Source organism: Phocoena phocoena, chromosome 13 (assembly GCF_963924675.1).
Source record: "Phocoena phocoena chromosome 13, mPhoPho1.1, whole genome shotgun sequence".
In the NCBI taxonomy this organism is placed as follows: Eukaryota; Metazoa; Chordata; class Mammalia; order Artiodactyla; family Phocoenidae; genus Phocoena; species Phocoena phocoena.
In genome coordinates this window covers 4,943,259-4,968,404 of record NC_089231.1, presented here as the reverse complement: position 1 = coordinate 4,968,404, position 25,146 = coordinate 4,943,259, and the positions used below count along the sequence as shown (strand labels likewise).

Below are 25,146 nucleotides of genomic sequence, written 5' to 3'. Positions count from 1 at the left end.
CTGTGGAGATGCAGACCCTAAAGCGAGATCTCAACACCTTCCATGGCAAGGGCTGGGAGAAAAGCCCGCGGTGGGGCTGCAGCTCACAAGGCGGTCAGAACAACGCCCGCAGATGCCCTGCAAGGTCACAGGGGCCTGAAAGAGGGAAGGAGGCGACCGGGGGCAGGAAACCAACACTGGAGACGGAGAAGGCAGCGACCTTCGCGTTTCCATACATTTTATGTCAGGAGGTCAGGGTGCTATGTGTGCCACAGTCCAGCTTTTGGAAGAAAACGACTAGTGGTGAGAAAAGTGAGCATGAGAGAGTTCTTGGGAAAAGCAAAAGCCTGATAATGAGTATGAACCCAGGGCAAAGCCATCTCGTGACAGAATAATAACAAGTGCTCAGTGCACATCAGCAATACGACACACACGCATTTGATGATGAAACGTTTCGCTCTTCTTCACAGCAGCCACGCGTGCTGAACCCTACATCACAACTGTCATCACCCCATTTTACAGACGAGAAAAGAGAGGCACAGAAAAGTCACCTGCACAAGACTGCAAATCTAGCCAAGTTCAACACAGATGTACATAAAAAAAAATTAACAACTTTATGATCTAGTGTTTAAACTATGATTACTGTACCCCTTACTAAAGAAGGAAAATATAATAGTTTTACATATCTTTGTGTTAACACGGTTAAAACTAAGAACTTCCAAAGGCCGGCCATCTGTCATCCGGGAAATTATTATGAGAATATCATTCCCTAAGTTATAGATAACCAAGGTATGAGGAGCCTAAGCTCAGGCTGTCATCAGTGTGAGAAACCCCTGCTTTTCCTATATGATGGTGATCCAGAATGAAAGGAAGGCTGTAAGATGCGATCAAGTTAAAACACACCACTGGTATTTTTTAATGACAAAAGGAAGGCCAACTGGCACTTACATATACGATGTCCTCACCCAGAGGTTCTGCTGATTCGTACTTACCCGTTTTTCATGGGGGTTTGAGACCGGTTCAGAAACACTGGCGTCACCCCACACAAATCTAAGGTCGACAGCGTGACAAGACGTGGCCAGTCTTTGCCATACCACATGGCCGTGACTGATGAATCATTGAAGGAAAGATCAACGTGCTCCAGGATGTGTTCTTTTCCACTATTTTCTTTCAATATAATTACCCAACCTAAACCAGATATTCTGAAGAAAGAAAAGCAAACAAAATTGTCTGCCTAGCAGCAAAAAAAAACACAAAAAAACAAAAGAACTGCAGTCTATCACATGTCAACTCTAAAGCACCTGGTACCCTAAAAGCCAAAGCCAAAGTTCCTAGAACACGCTCGACATAAATTTTCAAGTCACAACAGTTCTCTCTTAGGACTTATCTCCTCACCTAACAAACACTCACGGAACAGCTGCTCTGTTCCAGGAATTGGTGATACATAGATAAAGAACACAAAGGATACCCCAATAAAGATGTTTAAAAAAAAAAAAAAAAAAAAAAAAGAACACAAAGGGCTCTGCCCATAGAGGGATGCCTTGAATGAATCTCCTGCTTTACTACAGCTGACGACCAGGCTGCTTCTGCTTTTCATAAAACCTCTGAACCAAATATATGAATAGGAAAATACTATGTATTTTATAGATACACAAAAGCACAAAATATCCAACAGTCCCTCACAATACAAACCACACATCGGTCCCATGTACACAATACTTGGAGCTTACACCACCCTTCTTCTTTAAGGTGATGGTGCATCTCAGTGTTTAACGGCCCTCTCATGACCACCACACGCCCACCCCAAGAAGCCACGCCTGCCTACCTGAGGGCCTCTTTGGTCTTAACTGGGAGGCCTGTGTAAGGGTGGAGAGGTTTGAGAACCCGAGCTAGAGCTGCTTTTACAGACGCTATTTGTTTTGTAATATATTCTTTCTTCCAATATCCGGCTTCTTTATCCCCAACTGACAGTGAGTTCATAGACACGGCTGTCTTCTCTACTGAATTAACTTTCCAATTAGAGCGTTTAGGTGAAAAGGCAGTTGAGTAGATTCTGATCCAAATAAAGCTGGGGGAAGAGAGGAAATATGTTACCTGTCTAAGAGACACTGTAACGCACTTGTAACTGGAATATATTAAATGAGAGACATGCGATCGTTTTTAAATAGTCTATTTCCATGAACAAGTCAAGCTGAACACTTACAGTGTTCCTATATTAAACGGAACTGTAGTGTGAGGTAAGCGTCTTAGATTCACCAAACCTAGAAACACATGCTAACAGGAAAAGCTTGTTTCCCGGGGCTGAGTTACAGTGAGTGATCTCACATTATTTGGTACCATCCCTAATAAGAACTGCTGTCTTACACCAATAATTGAAGAGAAGATCAATTATAGAAAAAAGCAGGAAGTGTATACAACATGATTCCCTATCTTAAATGCATAAATGTTTTTGAAAAGAGCAGAAAGGAGTTTTAGATAGATAGATAGATAGATAGGCACAGATATATACACACACAGAGACATGTCAACAGTAACTGACATGTTTGTAATTGTATGTTCTTTTTCCTTTCTATATTTTAATTTTTCAACAATGAACATGGACTGCTTGCACAAAGAGGAAAGAAATAAAGATGATTAATGACAACCAACAGTGACAGTTCACGTTTTTGAGCACCAGGTGTTGAGCGCTGTTTCAGCGCTTCGTATGCATTAACTCACTTCATCCCCCCGGCAAACCCATGAAGCTGCAACTACTACTGTCCCCACTGAACCGATGATGTGACTGAGGCCCAGATGCAAAGTGCCCTGGGCCAGATCTGTACGTAAGTGACAGAACCGCCACTGAATCCACGCGGCCTCAACCCCCGAATGTCACTGCCGCTTCAACAGTGCAAGGAAATGGGTTCAAACAACTATATCCACATTCAGAGAGCCAATCAGCCACAACGCTGGAATTCGACTCCACACCCTTGGTTGGTTACAGTAACCATCCTAACACTCCTGTGATGAACCATTTTCACACACATTATCTCACTTAATTCACAGTCAGGGGAGCCTCAAGAGAATGAAAACGTCTTACAGAATTAAAATATTACATATGTTGTTCCCCTTGATTATTTATAAAACACAAAGTTCAAGTTTAGGATGCTTTTGAACGTCCCCAAACCCAAACATATTCATTTCTTGATCACAAACTGCTCCACCTTGTTAAAAAGCTAAAGCAGACCTAAGGACAAGAGCATATCTGTCTAATCTGACGATCAGTTACGCACAGAAAAACTTCCGTCAGGTTGTTCAGGACATAGGGCCAATTTAACGTTTTGATAAACAGTGTTTCCCAGAGGGCTGGAAAATAACCCCCCACGTGATGATCCAGATCCACCCCGATTGTAGGCCTCCCTGTTACCCCACGCAGAGACTGGTGCTCAGGCCAAGGGCTGCCCTACGCAGGGTAGGGAGGCAGCACCACCGAAATGGCAGGGCGCCAGGGAGACCCCACCCTTGCAGCGGGTCTCCGGAAAGTCAGCAGTGTAATCGGCTACAGCAGGGCTCCTGTCCTCTCCTCAGACAATGCTTAGAAAGTACCACTAACTTTCCAGAAACATTCATCGTTTACCTATCCAGTTGTTAATACATCCTTTTATGATGTCTGGCTATGAAAGCACACTCTTAAAAATACAATTCAGGGACTTCCCTGGTGGTGCAGTGGTTAAGAATCTGCTTGCCAATGCAGGGGACACGGGTTTGAGCCCTGGTCTGGGAATCCCACAGGCCACAGAGCAACTAAACCCATGTGCCACAACTACTGAGCCTGCGCTCTAGAGCCTGTGCTCCGCAACAGGAGAAGCCACCACAATAAGAAGCCCACGCACAGCAACGAAGAGTAGCCCCGGCTCTCCACAGCTAGAGGAAGCCCACGCGCAGCAACGAAGACTGAACACAGCCAAAAATAAATAAAATTTTAAGAAAATACAATTCAACTGACACAATTAAGATTCTCCTCCAAAAAAGGAAACAAACCTTATGAAGGCTAACTTCCTAAGAAGTTCAGCTTTTTAGAGGACAGCTACTTCCAAGAAAGTGGGATGGGCAAGTATGCAAAGACTCTCACTAGAGCTGAGCCCACAAATGCACTGAGAGGTCCGGTGCCTGCCCCGTGTGGGTCTTGGATAGAGGCGATAGAGACTAAGAAACTTATAATTTATTAGTTTATCTAAATAGTCTGAGTTCTATCCTTGAATAAGGTAAGAACCTGCAAAAAAGCTACAGTTTTCAACATTTAGTTGACCCCTTCCTTGAAAAATGCCTCACTGCACTTTGCTTTAGCGAATATCTTCATCTCTTACTAAGGGTCTTTAAGAAAGAGACACACAAAACTTGCCCTACATTCATTCTAGAACTATTTCAGGAATTGACACTGCGTGTATACTGACACAGACGTGTATTCTCTAATACAGGAAATATCTTTTTAAATTAAGAGATAAGAAAACCGCCCTGCCCAACCAGAGAATAATACGTGTCCCCTTCTTGTTATGAGAACTTGGCTGTTCATTAGTACAACCTGGAGAAATTTTAAACACAGATTCTAGAACACAGAGTTAAAATCTGCAGAAATGTACATACCGGGGATCCAAATATTTTTTTGAACTCTCCCAGCTCTTCTAAGGCAGCCACTCCATGGACCGGCATCTGAGAACCACTGTACAGATGTTTCCTGCTCACTGCGTTCCAACATTCAACACTATCACAGCCCTCCATCTGTTACTCTCCGTTTCCTCACCCTATTAAACCACCAGTGAAATCTGCATTCCCCCTTATCTTGCTCTTTTCCCTGGTTGATACAGGGGTTCCATGTGGGATCAGTGTCTGTCTGATCTTTTGATGTTCAAGGACAGAGGGACCTCAAAGCCAAGACACCACAAACCTCACCAGAAGTTTGCAGGATTCCACTGTCTCGCTCCCAAGATAAACTTCTGAGCTGCAGACAAAGATCATAGCGACAAAACAAAAGAAGGGGTTTCATCCCTCTTTTCATAGATCTCCGCTAGCCCAGGGACGCTCCACTGGCCTCCTGCTTCCAGGGCAAAGGCTGCCTGAGCGCATGTTCTCTCCTATCCCGCCCGCTTTACGCTTTCCCACCAAGCAAGTTCCATGGCTGGCCAGTTTCGGTTCTCCCCACACAAACCTAAGGAAGCCCCTTCCTTGTCTCTCTTTAGGGTCTGCTCTGCAAGGCCCAGGCTGGGGTTAGGCAGGGGCAGGCTCCACACTGCTGCTGCAGACTGTGTGGGTAAGTCTGCCTGCCTCGGGGACAGCAAGCCCTCCCGGACAGCAGACCAAAAGCCACTTTCTCCAACAGTTACACCAGCAACAAGCTTCACCTTTTGCAGTTCATGCAAAGAGATGCAGAGAAATGCAAGCCTTTGAAAATATCACACATTAGACATATTTCTACTCGTGTATAAAACTACTCTCGAAATTCTTTTAAATTCTAAAATATGGTTAAAAAGCTCCTACTAGTTTTCACGACTTCCATCAAAACACTGTCAAACACGACAGAGAGATTTGGTTTTTCTCCTTACTTGTCGTTGGCCAGGTGATAAAAGCGCCTGTTCACACATCCGGCGCACAGCAGGGCCACCGCATCCAAGTAGGACAAGATCTTCAGCAGGATTTCTGAAGGCAAACTGAGAGAGGGAGGAATCAGAGAAGCATCCAGAAAACAACTGGCCGTGCATCTCCAAATGGAAGGCAACAAACAGACGCTTCCTGTACAAGAGGCACATTGCACCCTCATCTTCAATCGTTTCTCGATTGATACGCTCTGCTTGTTACAATTCTCATGACTTAAACCAACGCAGAGACCCAAGGGTACAAACAGTTAATTTCCTTGGTATTTTTAATCAGGTTTTCACACTGAAAATGGAAAGGAAAGACAGAGGACGCACTCGTGGCTACAGGCAGACCTCAGATATTACTGCAGGTGGGTTTGGCTCTAGACCCACCACAGTAAAGCGAGTCACAGGAATTTTTTGATTTCCTGGTGCGTATAAGAGTTATTATGCTCACACCATACTATAGTCTACTAAGTGTGCATAGCATTATGCCTAAGAAAACAAGGTACACACTTTATTAAAAAAATACTCCATTGCTAAAAAATGCTAACCATCAGCTGAGTTTTCAGTGAATCGCAGCAGTACCATCAAAGATCACTGATCACAGATTGCCGTAATATAGTGATGATAAAAAAAGTTGGAAATATTGTGAGAATTACCAAAATGTGACACAGAGACAAGAGGTGAGCACATGCTGTCAGAAACTGGTGCTGACAGACATGCCGACACAGGGTGGCCACAAACCAGCTGGTAAAAAACGCAGTATCTGCAGAGCACGATCAAGTGAAGCACAGCGAAACGAGGTCTGCCCGTATTAATAAGAAAAACACAACCGCCCCCGCTTCCCAAACATACGAGCGGAACAGGATACGTCAACTTGTTCTCCCCCAGCCCGGCGACACCCCTGCACCCTCCTCCCGCAAGACCTCACCCCGTGATCCTTCCTCTGGGGCTTCAGGGAGACGCCAGGCCCCGGAAGGTTCCCTGAAGTGTCCTTTTCATTTCCTTCATCTGCCTAAATAAATAGGATGTTGAGATGCATCCTTAATCTCCCATCTATTTCTATGATCTTAGAATTTTACAAAACACTGTAAGAATCTGAAACGCCTAGAAAGCATGACTGGTGTTAGAAGCCAGGAATGGGCACTTTTGAACCTCAGGCTAAAGGAAAAATGAAAACGCAGCTACAGGAGATTGTACTCGGTGGTGGGGGGACGGGAGAGAGAAAGGGACAGAGGAAGGTGAGGGGCAGGACGGTCAAAGAAAACCTCCCCAAGAAAATGTAACCTGTGCACACTTGTTCTCAGGCTGCGGGAATTCACGGTCCACACGGAGCAACCTCTGCGATCCCCACTCACGCTGTCCTTGCTCCCTGTTCCCACAGAGAAAGCCCAAGCCCTGCAGAGCCGCGTGCGGACCCACGCTCAGGTGCCCAGGCCCGTGTGTGTCCAGGGACCCAGCCCTTCCAGCCCTGCCTCCCCTCCGGCCGCTGCTCTTCCCCAACATCCACATCAGCCTCCGAGAACCCTGCCCCGAAAGTGCACCGAGACAGTGCTCTCCTCGTCCCCCATCTCCTCTCGCTGCCAAGCTTCTGTCCACACCTGCTGCCTCCACCACCCTGCCTCCCACTTCCTTTCGGCTTTCTACATTCGGTGTGAAACATACAAACACTACATGCGAAATAAAGGCAGCCCATTGCCCGCCACTGGCCTGGAACAGCTGCAGAGGCGGCCCCGCGCCCAGCACCACTGAACAAGCCACCCCTGTTCTAGCAGCCAGCCCCTCTCCCGGGTCACACGCCACCCCCCTCCCTTTCTGGGACCTCGCTGGTCTTTCCTGCTCCCCGGTGGTTCAAAACGTCCCGGGCCCTCTGAGCTCAGCCCTGAGGCCCCTCCACTGCCACCTCCACACTCTCCCTGGCGCCACCGGCATCCTCGCTGCCTGTGTCCAGTGCCCAGCTGTCACTCTGCCTCCCACCCCCAGCACTCTCCAACCCCACAGGCAGCACCTCCACAGACACACCGCTCAAGCCAACAGTCTGGGATTCCCGTCTCAGGTCTGTTTCCCCAAACACCCACGTCTGGTTCATAAACGAGTCATGTCACTTATGCCCCAAATGTACCTCAACTTGGCCAGTGTCTCTCCATCTCCCCTCCTCCTAGACAAGGGAGACAGGTAAACAAGGTAATGTGAGAAATCAAATGGCATCACACCTCCGTGCTTAAAATCCCACATCATGGACTTCCCTGGTGGTGTGGTGGTTAAGAAGCCACCTGCCAGTGCAGGGGACACGGGATCGAGACCTGGTCCGGGAAGATCCCAGATCCCACATGCCGTGGAGCAACAAAGCCCATGAGCCATGACTACTGAGCCTGTGCTCCAGAGCCCTCAAGACACAACTACTGAGCCCGAGCACCACAACTACTTGAGCCCACGTGCCTAGAGCCCGTGCTCTGCAACAAGAGAAGCCACCACAATGAGAAGCCCGTGCACCTCAACAAAGAGTAGCCCCTGCTCGCCACAACTAGAGAAAGCCCGCGCACAGCAACGAAGACCCAACGCAGCCAAAAATAAAATGAATAAATTTATTTTAAAAATCCCACACCGTGAGTAAGGTCCAGACTCCTCCCCATGGCCTCTGGGCCCCTTCCGCTTGCCCACCGCCCCTGCTCCTGCAGCAGGTCCAGGCCCCCTCTCTGCCCACCTGGCTTCCCCTCTAGATGCTCTTCTCCAAGCCCTTTCATCTCAGTTTTCAGTTCTCAGCTGAAATGTCAGCTCCTCAGCAAAGTCTTTCCTGACCATCCTAGCCCACTAATCTGGATTATGGAGTCCATTTGTTTTCTTGATAGCACGTACCCCAATTTATAATCCATTCCTCGTTTTAATCTGTGTTCCCCCCACAAGACCGTAAGCCTCATGAGAACACATGTGAGCGGCTCGCCACCTGCATTCTCCTCCAAGCATAGCATCTGGTACAGAGAAGGTCCTCGGATATTGATGAGAGGGACCAGCTGGATACGTACCTGTCCTACTTCTCCTATCAGGTTATCAAATGACAGATTCTATTCCCAGAATATACAAAGTTTAAATCAATGTCCTTAATTAAATCTTTCTTTTTTGTCCTTTTCTTTCTTTTCAAAATCATAGTGAAAGTATGTACACTGTTACCTGAGCTAGTTATGACATGGTATTAAAAGCCCAAAACTTGAAGTCAGGCAATTTACGTTGGAAATGCGTAGACCAGGTGCACCCCCCGCCTTGCGCTGTAAGACGCTACAGCAGCGCCAAGCTTCCAGGACTCCACACAACACTGAGCGTATATACAGCTGGTGCTCCAGAAACATCAGTACAGTACGAATCCACAAGCATTTCAGCATCAATCTCAAATAATAAATTTTTTAAAAAGTTTCTACAGATCTTGCTGCTGAGGGTCACAGTACAGAACCTGCCGTGGCAAAAGAGGCTCCCAAAATCCTGAAAGCTAATAAAGTCAGAGATCTTGTAAGCTTTCAGAAGAACATACTTTAATCTTCTTTCTCCTTTTTCAAGGGTCTTTATCAAATGGGAAGTGAATAATTCTGAAGAACCTTTTTTAAAAAGGAAAACTAAGTTTACTTGTCACTTTTAGAAGTTTAGCTTCATGAAACTAGTCTAATAATGACAGGCTGATGACTCGTAACCATCCTCTCCGTGTTGTGCATTCTTCCGACACAGTTCTATTCTTAGAGAGCTCAAAAGAGCAACCCGATGGGCTTCCCTGGTGGTGCAGCGGTTGAGAGTCTGCCTGCCAATGCAGGGGACCCGGGTTCGAGCCCTGGTCTGGGAAGATCCCACATGCTGTGGAGCAACTAGCCCCGTGAGCCACAATTACTGAGCCTGCGCGTCTGGAGCCTGTGCTCCGCAACAAGAGAGGCCGCAATAGTGAGAGGCCCACGCACCACGATGAAGAGTGGCCCCCACTTGCTGCAACTAGAGAAAGCCCTGGCACAGAAACGAAGACCCAACACAGCCATAAATAAAAAATAAAATAAAAAGAGCAACCCGGTATATGCAGCCCCCCTGAGCAGCAGACCACCTCTGCTCCTTACCCGTCCAGAGACACAGAGCAGCCGGTGCAGGATTTCCCACAGAGCTCATCCAGCCGGGCCCGGTGACCCAGAGCGGCACAGCCCGCGACCAGCCTGACACCTCGCCCGGTTCTGAAAACAAACACGGAAAATACAAAGTATAAGGCGCCTGTCCATTCCCCTCTACAAAACATAAAGGATGCATAAACTCCAAAGACTACTCACTATGAAACTTCATCTACAACAAGGGAGGGAGGGAGGGAGGGAGGACAGCAGAGAGGATGGTGAGATGTTCAGTGTCCTGAGTAAACCTGAAAACTGGACTCACTCTGACTGACGTGTTTTATTATAGGCTGTCAGCATATCAAAGAGCTGCTATAAAGTGTACTGAATGGAAATAAAAAGGGAACAGATAAAATGCATCAGCTGTCCAGTTCCAATAACACAACAGAAACCTAATAAAGATAACATCCACAGAGTACAAAAATGTAAATTTGTGAACCAGAGCTGCCACCACAGTCTCCAAGTTTGCCGACCTTTGAAGAATAACGGCTGGTTCCAGCTCTGGCAGTCACATCCACAGGAGGACCAAACACTCATCCTCAAACTCGCTTACCCTTTACATCTCACATTCAATGGAACACGTTTTAATTGGCATTCTTTTTATTTTAGTGGTAAATAATAAACGTAAACTAATAGTGAATCTTATAGTCAATGGCTTTTAAGACTTAATGAGATCTAACATTTTATGCAGTTAGTCCTTTTCAGAACCTCCCCAAATAAATTTTTATTAAAATCAGTCCTCAAGACCTGCAGGACTCAACAGCAGCTAGGCAGGGATCTGAAATGCCCAGAAAGTCACCAAGCTCAGTTTCCCACTTCTAGGCAGCAGTGCACAGAGAGCGCTCCTGGTGGGCACACGACTTCTCCTGGGAAGATCTGGAAGCTTCCTTTTTACCCCCTCCCCAATACACACACCGATAACTGCCCCACCTCCCGGCCAGCACGCTATTTCAGAAGTGACTAAAATCTAGAGTGCGTGTACTCTGTATGCTTAGTTCGCCAGCGCTATGGCTCTGAGGATGTCCTTTGTTCATCAAGGGTTTTACCACTCCCCCACCCCATTTTTCCCACCAAGATGACTTCCTGGATATATTTAGACTATCACTCAAAAAGGATATGGGCAATGATTGGGGGCAAAAGGAGGGGGGCCTAAGAACTTGGAAGTAAGGGCAACAGTCTCTCTGGAAGTGGAAGAATGAAATCCACACGGACAGATCTGAACAGAGGGTGGCCCTCAACCCCAAGCATAACCTGCTCTTAGGAGGCATGGGGAGTGTATCACCCACGGACTCGGAGTAGCCTGGTGCCTGCCACGGAGATGGACACGCCAACATGTACACGTCAGCAAGCGCTCAAGTTGCCTGACGATGCCCCAGGTGATTCTGACCAGCCAGAGAATGAGCTTCTCTTCCCTTAACAGATTTTTCTCTTCAGAAACAAGCATAATGGCTGGCACACAGTAAGCCCTCAATAAACATGAGATATCCTCTACACGCTGGCACCTCAACCCAGGAGAGGCTGAATACAGGAAACCATTCCAGATCCTGCTGCTCCCCACGCCTCTCCATCCCAGCTTCAGCAAAAGGCACTCAGGCGCTCTTCATCTTATCTGATTTCCTAGCCAGATGCAGAGCAGTAGGGAAAGGGCAAGGAGAAATGCTCATCTGGAGAGCTTTGCAACGCCCTCTCCCCCTTTGACCAGAGAACTCCACCTGTGCTGTAATTTTATACTTCTGTTGTTTCAGCAAAGATTTCCACAGTAGAAAAGCTTTAAGTCCATTGCCCTGGCTCTAACAGTAATCAGAGGTAAAATACAATTTCCTAATTGTATTAATTTCCTAGGGCTGCCTTAACAAAGTACCTTAAACCAGGTGGCTTATTGTCTCACAGACCTAGGGGCCAAATGCCCAAAATCAAGGTGCTGGGAGGGCCATGCTCCCTTCCAAGACTATGGGACAGAATCCTTCCTTGCCTCTTCCAGCTTCTGATGGTTGCTGACAATCCTTGGTGTTTCTTAGCTCATGGCAGCTAAGCTAACTAACTCCAATCTCTGCTCTCTCCTTACAAAGCCATCTTCCCTCTTTGTGTGTGTGTCTTCCTATAGAACAGCAGTCACATTCAATTTAGGACACACCCTAATCCAGCATGACCTCATCTTAACTAATTACATCCGCAGAGACCCTATTTCCAAATAAAGTCACATCCTGAGGTTCTGGGTGGACATGAATTTGCGGGGGGAGATGGGGGCACTATTCAACATGATACACAATTTTTTAAAGTATTTTTAAATGATTTAAAAACATTCCTTATTTTAAGTGGTTAACTAATCCTGCAAACTCTATATGACCTGTGTTACAGATTCAACGAAAATATCTGCAGGAGACAAAGGTTTCTAACACTTAGGCTTTAAACAAAAGGAATTTCTTTTACCCGTCCATCAAATAATAACAATATCTACCCAGAGTCCCCAGGTGGTGACCCTTAGACCACTACAAGTGTGAAGGGTCGTGCCGAGAAGTCTAAGAGTCTAGACACACAACACTGATGAAGACTGATGAAGGACTCTCCCTGATACGCTATTTTTGAACTTAAATGAACACTGCTGTGGTTGATCAAATATAAATTTGTCTAGAAGCATTAGTAAATTTGATAACAGCTTTTTGCCATTATGTATTTCCTCAATCAAAAGATGCCCCAAAAAATCAAAACTATTACCCTAAACCTTTCCAAGGGAACTGAAGAAAAGTAAATCAATACAATCTATTGATCAGTTTCAATCTAGCAAGTTAGCAAAGACCAAATAAATGATAAGGACAAGGGCAGCTCTGCTGCAGGCAAACAGGCATTCTCCTTCACTGCTGGGACCGCAGATTGGTGCAAACACTATGGACAGCCAAGTCCTTAAAAGGCACGTGTTTTTTTTGTTTTTTTAAACATCTTTATTGGGGTATAATTGCTTTACAATGGTGTGTTAGTTTCTGCTTTATAACAAAGTGAATCAGCTCTACATATACATATGTCCCCATACGTCTTCCCTCTTGCGTCTCCCTCCCTCCCACTCTCCCCATCCCACCCCTCCAGGCTGTCACAAAGCACCGAGCTAATATCCCTGAGGCACGTGTTTTTTTAAGCCAAGAATCTCACATCTAGAAATATAACCCAAGGCAAAAAAACGAGCCCAAAGACTTCACTCAGGAATGTCCATCTCAAAGCTGTCTGCACCTGGAAAAGTACCAGAAACTGTATAGACATCAGTTAAACCCCACGACCTCTGTAAAGTGAGCCACGTTCAGCCAATAAAAAGGGACAGTTTCAATACAGGTGGAAGTGTTTGCACAAAAACAAGTTCGTGACATCTCCCAGATGTCTGCACGGCCAGCTCCCTCACCTCCTGGATACAGGCCGCCATTCAAATGTCACTGTATCCCTGAGATCTTCTAGCCATACTCTCTAAAAACTCTAATCCATATCCCGCGCACGCGCACGCAAACACACACACACACACACACACACACACACACACACACAAATGCCCCCCCCAGCACCTACTGCCATCCGACACCACTCATTTTGCTCGTCTACCTTGTTTGCTGTCATTGGGGTGTAAGCACCATGCTGGCAGGTCTTTTGCACGGGTTTTGTTCCCTGCTGATTCCTCGGCACCCTCAACATGCCCAGCATGCAGAAGGCATTCGATAAATATCTGCTAAATTAATAACATCAACTGAAAAAGGCTCCATCAGTATGTACTACATAATCTTATTTTTGTATTTCTCTCTTAAGGGAAAATGTAAACACATACATACAAAGAAAAGCGATCTTCCGGTAATACATCTGATTCACAAGATTATGGAATTACAGGTGGTAGTTTTTAAACGGGGGCTGGAAGATTGAAGGGACAGAACATCATGTACTTTCTAACGTTTCTTAATATACTGAAAATGTAATGAATTGTGGGGGTTTTGTTGCTTTAAAACTGAGAGCCCATATACAAGAAAGTCTGGGAGCACAGTTTCACAGCACCATCCTTTAGGCTGGAGCCGTGGTTTTCAAAGGCCTACACAGCATTCTGAGTACCAGGCCCCCCGAAATCTTGGAGCACAGCGTGCAGAAAGCACAAAACTTCTTTGAAGTCTCTTATTTAATATTAAAAGTTAATGCAAATATTGCATTCTACTGGATATCTTATCAGTGTTTGTCTTATCATAAAAATGTATTATATGACTCACCAGTTATTTAACATTTTCCCCCAAAGCTGTTACATTAATTTTCCAAGTCAGGAAGGCGCCCCCTGCCCACTGGCTCCTATCTGTTCGAAAAGTACAGCCTATTTGTTGCTGTTTTGTTTTTCCTTAATTAAAATAGATCTCCTGAGTCCCTCCTTTCCAGAGCAGAAGACTAAGTCTCTAACGAGGCAGCCAACAGTGACTTCTTCAAGGTCCCAAGCTAGAGGTCAAGAGCCCCAGGACCCTCCCCTCCTGACTGTCCTCCAGAGCTCCTTCCACCGTGTTACTATAGTTACTATACATCTTATCAGTATGGATTCTGGTACCATTGAAAGCACATCTCCATTTCTCCATAAAAAAAACTAACTGCACATTTTTAAGGGCCACACAATTAACAATCAGTAAGTTCCATGCATGTGCTCATGGAGCTTGATCCCTAGCAGGGCCCTGTGGGGCTCCTGGACACAAAGCCTTTCTGTGCCCCCCATTTCTTTGATTATAGGAAATAGCCTTCATCCAGCCTCCTTGACCTTCCCTGAGTTCCAACCGGCAGATTCAAACAGTTGTTAATTAGGGAAGGGAGGGGATACAAGACAAGCAGAAAAAGTCAAGGAAAACAATAGTTCAGCCTTGGGGCAAGGTCCTGGTGCCCCATCAATGGGTACACACATCTTTGAGCTGTTCTGCAGATGCTAAAACGTCCTCCAGGTGGGAGAAGTTAACCATTAACGAAGGCACGCTGCCCACAAGTACCCACCGAGACACCAGACCAGTTGGAACCAGGCTGATGATGCCGACTCCCACTTACCTCACCACCAACCAATCAGAACAATGTCCACAAGCTGATTACGCCCTCTTTAAACCATTACTATAAAACTTCTCACTACCCTCTGGAAGGGGGTCACAGTTTTCAGAGGCGCTAGCCCCCTGTGTTCCCTCTTCGCCTGGCAAAGAAATAAAGCCACTTTTTTTCTTTCCTCCTAAATTCTGTCTCTGTATTTCTACTCGGCACCGGTGTATAGAAGCCAAGATTTCGGCAACAAGCTCTGTACGTCTACAAAGTTAAGTACACATTTAGCTGATATAATTAGTAAGATGACATTTAGTTTAAAACCGCCTTTTTTCAAGTGACAAACTTTACCTGATTGCTTTGAATTAAGTTTGGTATTTTAAAAACCTACTTTCTGGGCCTGATTTTTAATATCTGACAAATCAAAGAAATTAGACCAAGTAGAAATTAAGCCAACTTGATATGCTTTCTGCTGTATTTCTTACAGTTTAAGGTATTTATTTATACAAATTCACATTTTGGGTTAAACAGGTTGACACATATCACACATTTTGTGTGATTCCTTGTTAAGAACTAATTCTTCTGCACTGAGACATTAAAAATAACCACCTATGTAGACCATAATCAATCTTAGGAGCTGACTTTTCTTTACCAAAAAGAACTTACATCTCACCAAATCACAGGTTGAGATGCAGACTCCCAAGCCAGGCATAATTACAGGCATTCTAATTACATCATTTCAACAAAAAGTTCACTCAACTTTCAAAGTAATAAAAGATTCATCCTATAACAGTCATTTCGCTTCCACTAAAAGCACATTATATATAAAGACTACTTTTAGTAATAGTGGCAAATTAATGTAAAGTTCAAGCTTCCTATTTTAAATTCCTGTCTTTCTCTCCTACATAATAGAAATTTTGCAGGCATTGTCACCATTTTGTCACGAGGCTTGTGATATGTCTAGCATTACAGCTATTTTCAAGAACCAACTATTACCGTAATACCAAGGGAGAGGGGCCCTGCTTCTGAAACCAGTGTAAGTAGGGTTAGTGGATCCCAGGATGGACAGAGGACATAGTCCTGGAGATTCAGGGGAAAAAAATATACCTTAATTAGTTGAGCTGGTAAGTAACAAAATACTTTTCTATGCTTAAACATTGACATCTGGTTTGCTAGAAGGCATATTATGCCTGACTTTTTATATCTATAAATGGAGAATACCTACAAGGAAAAAGATCGTCCTCAAGAATGCAAACGGTCCTTAGCATTATCCCTCCACCTGGTAATCTAACTGGGATGATGTGTGCAGAGTTGGGACCAGCTCAGAAAGAGGAATTTAACAAGGCATCACGACAGCACGTGGATATTTCTGACAAACTGGATCACTCGCTTTGAGAAGTGAGCCATTATCCTTGGAGTTAAGCTGAAGTTCCTTTTGGAAAGCAGCTGCCGGCTCCCACTACCCGCTCCTTCCCCAGCTCACTCCTCGAAGTTGCCTTCTCTCACTGTGGAAGAGGACCACCCTTCAGGCCCATGGTACCCCAAGAGAAATGGAACCGAGACGAGCCTCCAGACACCAGAACAAAGAACACCCCACGCCCCCGCGCTTGGGCATGAAGACGGCATTAGAGGATTAGAGGTTGAGCACCATGGGGTAACTGTCTAGAAGGCATCCCTCCAGGGTTTGCTTAGAAACTCAGACCAGGCCTTGACGTCGGAGGTGCAGCTCCCAGACCAACCTGCCTAACAGAGTTACCTGGTTAGGGGTTGAGTCCTCCGTTCGTGAACTGGGAGCGGGAGAGAAAACCGATAATGTTTGATAAGCAGAATCTACTTCTCTAAGTTATAAAGTCATAAAAAAGACAAAAGGTGACTCCCGGTCCCAGAATTAGTAAGCAACTTCGGGAACGCGTTCTGGAGGGGACCCTGCCAGCGAGCCGCGGGTGGAGCGCGGAGTTGCGCACCAGTCCCCGCAGGTGAGCGCGTTCACGCGGCGGTTCACCGCGAGGGCTGCTCAGGGTTGCGGGGCTCGCACGCCGCCGTTCCCCGCTGGGCCCACTAACTGAACGAACTGAGGAAATACTCCCGGGAAGCTCCTCTACTTGTATCATGACTTGGGGTAACCCCACGCTTCCAAGTTCTAGAGACTTCCTCCCGCCGTCCTTCCAGACCTTTCCCGCGCTAAAAGGAGCGGCGAGCGACTCGCCACGGCGGAACCAACTTAAGTAAAGGGAAAGGGAGGCGGGGGAGTGAGGGGCTTTCCTCGCAGGGGCTCCCTGGGCGCGCGCCCCCCGAGAGTCACCTGAACCCCGAGCCCCCGGCTGCCTTCCCCGCTCTCCCGCGAGCCGAGCCGTCGCCGCCAAGTGGCGGGGGCCGCGCCATGAGGCCGCGCCAGGGCGGTTGCAGTTGCCGGCCGCGTCCGGTCGCCATGGAGACCCAGCGCATAAGCTGCTCGGCGCGCTCCTCCTTCCGGCCGTCTCACCGCCCCGGGCCACGCCCACCCAACGCCAGCGCGCGCCCCATGCGCGTGCGCAGAAGCGGGGCAGGGCCGAGGATAATACCGCTTTTCCACGGGCTCCAGGGGCGGTTCTAGAAACTTCCGGGGCCCGGCTTCTGCGCACGCCCGACGTGCTGAGGCCGGGGACACCTCGCGGCCGCGTGGGCTTTGTGGTGGCTTTGTCCCTTCCCACCTCCTGGCTCTGGGGTAGTTTGCGCGGTTTCCTGTCTGGTTTCCTTAGGAAGAACAAACGCAAAGGCTACATCATCTGCCCATAAGGAACATGATAGCGACAATCAGAACGAGAATTTCTGTTTATAGGGGGTTCTCTAGGGGTCGCAGGAACAAGCAGTTTATAATTGCTAACTTGACTTTTGCAAGTTCTATTTGAATTAGCGCCAGGGGCACAAGCCCCGCCCACCACCAACACGGCCCCGCCTTCTTGTCGCGCCAGGTACTGCAGCGCGTGCGCACGGGCCCGCGCAGGGGAGTCTGGGAGGCGGCGAGAGGTCAGCGCGCGCTCTGGCCGCCTTGCACTGTGGGAGATGTAGTCCTTGTGCCTTCCCCGCTGCGGCAACTCTGGGAGAAGTGACGCCCTCAAACTACTATTCCCAGGACTCCTAGGGGTTTCCCCGGTTCCTTTGCAAAGGCCTGACGGGGATGGGGTGAATGTCAGCATAGAAAGTAATCGAATCACTTTAATTCCAGTAAAAAGAGGGCCGAAGAGAAGGGAAGGAGGACATCACCTCTTTTCGGGAGACTTTATCTTGATTTACGTTGCTGGAGCCAGAATTATTGGTGTGAACGCAAGGACTGGAGTCCGCGTCCGGCTGGGTGTGTGGTGGGTAGTGAAGGTTTGCTCGTCACAGCTGGCATCTTCCCTAAGCGGAGCGGCTTTCCGGGAACATGATTTGTACTTTCCTACGAGCTGTACGGTGTACGGAGAAGCTGCACAGGTCCTCGGGGGAGCGGTTGTTTTTGGCACACTTTGTACTTAACAAAGCGTGCTTGAAGACTGAGCCCAATTGGAGATGGGAGCCGCGAGAGCAGAAGAGAACGGTGCGACCTAGGTGTCTTTTGGGAGTCACCCAGAAAACCATCTGGACGCAAGGACAGAGCCCGCAGAGAGCGAAGGAGGACGGCGGCAAACAAGTGTCTGTGCACAGAAGTCAGAGCGGGGAAACCGCCATCTCAACGTCACAGAAAGGTAAAAGGGAAGTCCCTGTAACGGTCAGTCTTTCAGCAAACGTGATGAGAGCTGCCAGTGCCCTTTTACACAAGTTCAGTGCTAAGAATAAACAGTTCACACAAATTAGAAGGTAGAACCGTTAAACACAGTTTAGAACCAGAGAATACAGGCCCACAATTTTCTTCACAGATCTGAACTCAGATTTGAAAGTTGGTTTTGATATAACTTTGCTGAATTATGTCTATAAAATTTTTCTCAACTTTTCTTAGTTTGGTGACAGCTATATAAAACTTAACCATTGTTTAGAACTTTATAAACAAGTAGGTTTCCCAGATGTTAGTTCATCTCATTTGAGCCTCAAATTTACTGTTTCAGACAGACATTAGTACTCATTAGTATGTATAAGGCATATTTCCCCAATTTCACACAACTAAAAATTGAATGCAGATTTTCCCAGTCTCAGTTTTCTGATATCCAGGACAACCACTCCTGTATCTTTAGTCTTTCAGAATAGCACTGCCTCTGGCATTCCCCCTTAGGTGTGATACTGCTTTTGATTTACTATTTTGGTAAGAGGCAGTTTCACAGGCTTTCATTGGACTTTACCCATTATGGTAGCTTTTAATCTGCCTCAAGGGAACTAAAGTAGGGACTGTTGTTGCCAATTACTGAGAATGTCTATTCCAGTTATACGTTGGGAATCAGGGAAACGACTGCCAGGTAAGTCCATGGCCCAGCTGTGAACCTTTTACAAGCCAGGCTCTTTATTATACAGCCACCATACGTACATAACAGAGGGACCATAATGACTCCTTGGGGTATTGATGTCAGCTCAGACTCTGTCCAGCAGACCTTGAAGTGTTTGGGTGTCCCCCTTTTCCAGCATACAGTCACCAAGTGAATGGCCGTAGGGCTCAGGTGAAGGACCAGGGGAATCACATATACTTGCTCAGTATAGAGGCTGGCCTTCCTTCGGTAAATGGATTCCAGGTCTGAAGACTGATTCACATCCAGAAATTGAGCCGTTCATTATCATGGTTGCTCCCACCTGGCTTCAATGCCACGGCCGTCCCCATGGCATCAGGGCGCTTTGTTCTGTAACGCTGTGAAGTGTTTTCCAGGCCCTCCTACAGGACAGTCGGCTGGTGGATTTTGCCCTCGGTGTATTATACCCCCTGGAGTGTGCCCAGAGTTTGCCATGGCAGTTCTGTCATTTTTACTTCACTTAATGTGGATCACGCTCTCTCCGTCTTTCCAAGAGCGAACGTAGCCACGCACCAGCTCCCAGGCTGCTTGTCAGACTTGAGTTTTTGCTCAGAGGAGAGTACTGCCCCTGTTGATCACCTCTCACTTGTCCAGTTCTGTATTCTGTGACCCTTCACGCTGCCGTTAGGATACAGCCGGCTCTGCTGGTGGGGCTTCCAGCCCCTTTGGGGATGGCCCGTTTCCTCTTTCCTCCCAGTTATGTTGTAACCTGGCCAGAGCACATGTCTCGCTAGATGGAAGCCCCCGCCAGGTCTTCAAGGAGGAAGAAGAGCTAGCCTTCAACTGGGAGGCATGAGCTGCTGCTTCCCGCCGGAGGGTTCAGGAGAACCTGTGGACTCAAGATTCTGGAGTGCGTCAGCCTTGATACCCCCTTGCCAAGCTGCAGGCTCCCTCTCTTCCCAAGTCACAGACCTTGGCCTTGGCGCAAGAGACCTGGTGGGGTGAGAGTCCAGCCTCTCTGCTACTCTTTTGCCCTGGGCCTGGTCCTCAGCTTTTTCTGCCCTCTGGGTGCAACAAAGCAGTCTCCTGTTTTGCTGTGGAGGAGGCGTCTGACTTTCACACTTGACCTTCGTTGGTGATCAGTTACCTCGTCCTCTCACTACCTTTCTCCAGTGCATTGGCAGCCTGCTACCACAGCCATCCAGTCCGAGTCCTTATAATTGCTTATTCCCCCTAAATTCCCAAAACGCGACACCCATCAGTGCACTCCCTCCCACCGGTGTTCCAGGCCACCAGCGGTGAGAGCCGCGGCAGTTGTGTGACCACTCCCTGCCGGGCCTGAGCTCCTCCTGCCACCAGGGACGAGTTCTCGAGGCCAGCTGGTGGCCAGTGATCCAGCTCCAAAATCCCAGTTTGGAGCTGCTTCCTAGGACCACTCCTGTAGCCCCGTCGTAGGGCGAGTTCCAGGGAAGCAGACTCAGTGGGGTCTGTGGGCAGGAGGTTTGGGGGCCTCCCGTGGGGAGGCTGGGCTGGGCAGAGGGAGAAGCTGAAGCACGGGGCGTTTGCGATAGGGCCTCCGCCGGTCCTGCAGGAGCTCGGGGGCTGGGCTGGCCCTTGCAGTCCTCTCATCTCAAGGTGTGGGGCTTGGGCACCAGCCAGGCACTGGGTGTGGGGAGGGCCAGGGCCTTGGATGCAGGGATTCCGCCAGCCAGCAGCCATGTCAGCTCCCCGCACCGGGGGTAATGGGAGCCTCGGTCCTGCGGGGAGCACGTGGGTGGTCACCACAACACCCCTCATTGCAGAGACAGATGGCAGGAGGGGTTTTGTGTGAAAGTATACGGTCTGAGAGGGTCAAGAAGAGGAAGGGAGACGATGAGCAGCTTCTGCTGAAGAGTAACATGGTGCTTAAACAAACTTCGAGAACGCGTGGGCTGAGTGACGCTCGGTGCGGGCTTTGCACGTAGTACATACAGTCGATGTTTGTGGTTGAATAAACGGGGAAGAGCCTTCCCGAGAGCCTAAGCGAAGCAGCGGTGAGTGTGCCGGGCGGGAATCGGGAGCAAAGGTGTTGGGCAAAGGCCTGAACTGGGTCACGGGGAACGTCGCGGCTCCTGACCAGCGCGGGGTGCCGTGTTCTCAGCGTGCCGCCGGGCTCACAGCGGGCAGCTACTGCGCATTAAGTGTGTTTTGTGAGCTCGGTAGAGAATAGAACGAGATGGGTTATTTTAAAAAAAAAAAGGAAGTGCAGTATCTGTGCAGGTTCTTCATTTTATAAAGCAGTTCGATTCACAAATCTGCCTGGCCAAGCAAAGTTCTATTCTAAATTCAGTTCTGTTTCACAGCCAGCAGGGTGGCAGGCTGGGAAGGTCACTGACTGTTGAGGGTCGAGGTCCGTTTTGACTGCAGCTGACAAAGCCAACACGTCTCTTACTGTGTGAACAGCAGGCCGTATCCAGTGGTGCCTAATCGAGGACCGTTGTTTCCACTCAGAGGGACTGGATCACTTGTTCAAAGGGTTTCCTCATCTTAGACAATAAGGAGGCATTAAAATCATAATGCTACCTAAAGTAGAGAATCAATTCCTAAGCCCTGCGCCCAGAATCCTGCTGCGGTTCTTCCAGAAAGTGTCTTCAGGCGGTCCTGATTCACAGAGAGATTTGACAACAGCTGCTCCAGAACATGTACCGACCCCCTCTTTAGGTCCTGAGCCCACGTCTCACCTGCTAGAGATCCTGAAGCCAGAAGCATCCCTGCTCACATCCGGCACACGTGTAACCAGTGGTGTTTTCTCTTTACAGTGAAAGAAGCTGGAAGAGATTTTACCTATTTAATAGTGGTGCTTATTGGAATCACCATTACAGGTTGAAAACACAGCAAGTATAAAACCCCTGAATATCTTTTTCATTTTCCATTTGTCTCGCTCTCGCTTTGCTTGAGCTTTTTCTTTGATTTTCAGGTGGCTTGTTTTACACGATCTTCAGAGAACTCTTTTCTTCATCCAGTCCTAATAAGATATATGGGAAAGCCCTAGAAAAATGCAGATTACATCCCGAGGTTAGTCCTCAAGATTGCGTTACACAGACTCTGATCAGGGAGAGGGATGTGGTGGTGGGAGGGGCAGGCAGAGGTCACGTGCTAGTTCTGAGACGGGTGGATTTATATAATAATAAAACCGTAGTGGTTGGATTGTGATTACGTTATTAGCTCTTTGTTCTGTACTTGAAATGCTTTGATTACGAGTAGCACCCAAAGGTCCATGCGGCGGTGTTTCCATCCTAAGGGTACAAGAGAGTCGTTTTACTAGTTGTCATCAATAATAAATGTTTAGAATATACCAGAGTATTAAACTCACTAGTCTTTTTAAAACCCTGATTCATAATCTTGTGATCATAATAGTACTTGTTGATGCTTATTGAGAGCATATCGTGCACCAAGCACTCTGCTCAGTGTTTGAGCACATCGTCTTTATTGAGTCTCACAAGAACCACTTGTGTTGGGTGCTACTATTATCCTGTTTGCAGAAGGAAACTGATATTTAAAGAGATTAAGTAACTCAACTAAGATGACTGAACCGGTAAGAGGGAGAGCCAGAACCTCAATCCCAGTTTGGGTGATTCCACACTTAGGCTTTTAAGCACAGCCTGCCTGAACCACGCCCTGGAGGATGCAGATGTGGAAAAGCCGCCTCGATTCTTTTATGGATCCTGTCCAGAGGAAGCTTTTCATAAGGCTTTCCAGTCACAGATAGAAAGCCCGTGTAGACCGTGCAGTGCCAGATTTTACTCCTGGGGGGAAAACTTTGGCACTGAAACATCTTACTCATTGACATCTTAATTCTTGTACTTTGAAAGAAAATGGCAGGTGGCATCATAAATATCAGGGCTGTTTCTCACACAGACCAAGGAGTAAATGTCAGAGAAACAGACATGAGGTTCCTGGGGAGGGGAAGCTTTTGAACCCGCAGATCCTCTCAGCGTCCATGCCCTGCCCTGGGTTTCCCTGGGGCACCACCTCCAAATGCTCCATGAGTGTCTCTAATCTTGTCAGGGCGGAAATGGCAGGAGCTAATGGCCTCTGGCATCTTTCTTTTTACTGGACTCAGGGCAGTCTGAGAACTGTGGAGGAGAAGGCAGAGGGGGAGGTGTCCCTCTGAGTAAGTTGAAACTCAGCAGGGAGTAAAGGAGGTTCCCATTAGAGTTACTGGGAGTCCTAATTACCCCTGACAAGAAACCCTTTACAGGGTCCAGAAATAAACATGAGCAGTAGCGTAATTACATGTTAGGGCGCATCTCTAAGAAGAGAGGAAGAGTTGCTGTGTTATTCACAAACTCGGTCTTTCATAGATCTTCAGCATTTTGAACAAAACAGAACTTCACAGAATAAACACAAAGAGCGAGGTATTATTAAGGTCATAACTTAATTTGCCGCCTAAAAGAGCTCTATGAAGAATAATTAAACTTCAACGGTTCGATTTTGTTAGGATTTATTAGGGGCCTATTGTTTGCCAGGCACTTTGCTTGGTTGAGAAATAGAAAATACTTCTGTTTTGATACAGACATGTTTAATCTATTAAATTATTTGAACAATCGTTTCAGCTACACAGTTCTTAAATATGTCTCATCTTACATATTAGTCTCTATATGTGCCTCTATATGTGCCTGAAAATTTTGATACTGAAGATGCCCAACAGACCAAATAAGAAAAATTTCCAGATTTGAAGTGATAGTTTGATATCACATTTCTGTTTTTTTGAAAAGGTTCCGAAGTATTTGCATTTTAAATTCAGTAAAAATTACATTTACACTTCATTGTGAGTTCTCCCATTGGGAATAATGGATTCCTACCTCTAGATCTGGTTTGTTTTAAATAAATCATTACTTGTTTTTATTTGTGTATTTAATAACTAAAAAATTATTTTGATCTCATAGCTTTTAGTATTAGACCCCATTGGGTAAATTTCACTAAAAATGTTCAGACATTTAAATATTTGAACACTTTGTTACATCGTGTTTCTTTTTGTAAAAGGGGAGTGGAAACAGCTCCACTTCAGCCTAACTGTTCTGAAACTACAAGTAACACCATAAAGTTACCTATTTCATTCTCTGTGCATGAAAAGTTTGAGTGTTAATTATGGGATGATTTTTGCATAATAACTCTTTTCCCAGTTTCCTTATCATTGGAGATATCATTTTGAAAGAGTCCCAGGCTTTTTTTTTTTTCTAAAATAAACCACTCAGTTTGTCAGAAAATATTTCCCTAGGAAGCTTAAAAAAAGTAGCCCTGACTGAGGAAGCATCACCTTACTTTGCAGGTCCTAAGTGTCTTCGGCGAGCCCCTTAAAGGCTATGGGGAGATGACGAGACGTGGCAGAAGGCAGCACGTCAGGTACTGCAGGCGGCTTGGATTTGAGAGCTTGGGGTGATGTTTAAGTGGGAGGAATTCAGGCTTGTGTGTTTTCATTGTCTTGACAGTTTTATAGAGTACGTAAAAGATGGGCTGAAACACATGCGTGTGAAATTCTACATCCAGGGCTCCGAGCCCGGGAAGCAAGGAACTGTGCATCTTGAAGTGAAAGAGGTGAGATCGTGTGGGGATGGGGTTTCTTGAACGCAGACTCAACGTAAAGCGCCAAAGAGCAGGGCAACACCTTGATACTCATTATTTTTTTCCAGAACCCAGAAAGTGGCGAATATGAATTTCAATATATATTTGTAGAACTTGAACCATATTCTAGAAGAACTATTGTCATTGAAGATAATCGATCTTAAGACAATTAAAAGAACAAGCAACCACGTGTTTCCTTATGGATGTGGAAAAATGCACATGAAGGCTCTGATCTTCACAGCCCTCTTCCAGAGTCTATTTCGAATAAAACAGGAAGGAGTGTAGCTCATAAAAGTGAAGGCAACTGGGTAGTTGTTGCATTTAGACAAACTGAATTAGAGGTTTTCTTGTACAGTGAAAAATCATGAAATAGAGCACACCTTACGTTCAATCATTGAATTTCTGATCGTGAGC

At 46.8% G+C, this 25,146-nt stretch overlaps 2 protein-coding genes across 2 annotated transcripts in view; one reads left to right on the top strand and one right to left on the bottom strand.

The window, feature by feature from the left end:
* FBXO15 (F-box protein 15) overlaps nt 1-17,167 on the bottom strand; it is a 40,311-nt gene extending 23,144 nt beyond the window's left edge. Inside the window, exons 1-5 of the mRNA XM_065890434.1 lie at nt 17,040-17,167; nt 9,680-9,790; nt 5,559-5,663; nt 1,805-2,047; nt 972-1,181 (exon numbers count right to left, since the gene is read on the bottom strand). Of these exons, the coding sequence (XP_065746506.1) occupies nt 972-1,181; nt 1,805-2,047; nt 5,559-5,663; nt 9,680-9,790; nt 17,040-17,167 (797 nt within the window). The remainder of the gene's footprint in view (nt 1-971; nt 1,182-1,804; nt 2,048-5,558; nt 5,664-9,679; nt 9,791-17,039) is intronic.
* Nucleotides 17,168-18,140: 973 nt separating this feature from the next.
* Nucleotides 18,141-24,896, top strand: TIMM21 (translocase of inner mitochondrial membrane 21). The gene is made up of 6 exons (XM_065890549.1): nt 18,141-18,441; nt 21,927-21,989; nt 22,085-22,182; nt 24,440-24,513; nt 24,600-24,705; nt 24,801-24,896. Exons 1-6 carry the CDS (start codon nt 18,141-18,143, stop codon nt 24,894-24,896), a joined length of 738 nt encoding a protein of 245 aa, XP_065746621.1.
* The last annotated feature ends 250 nt before the right edge of the window (nt 24,897-25,146 follow it).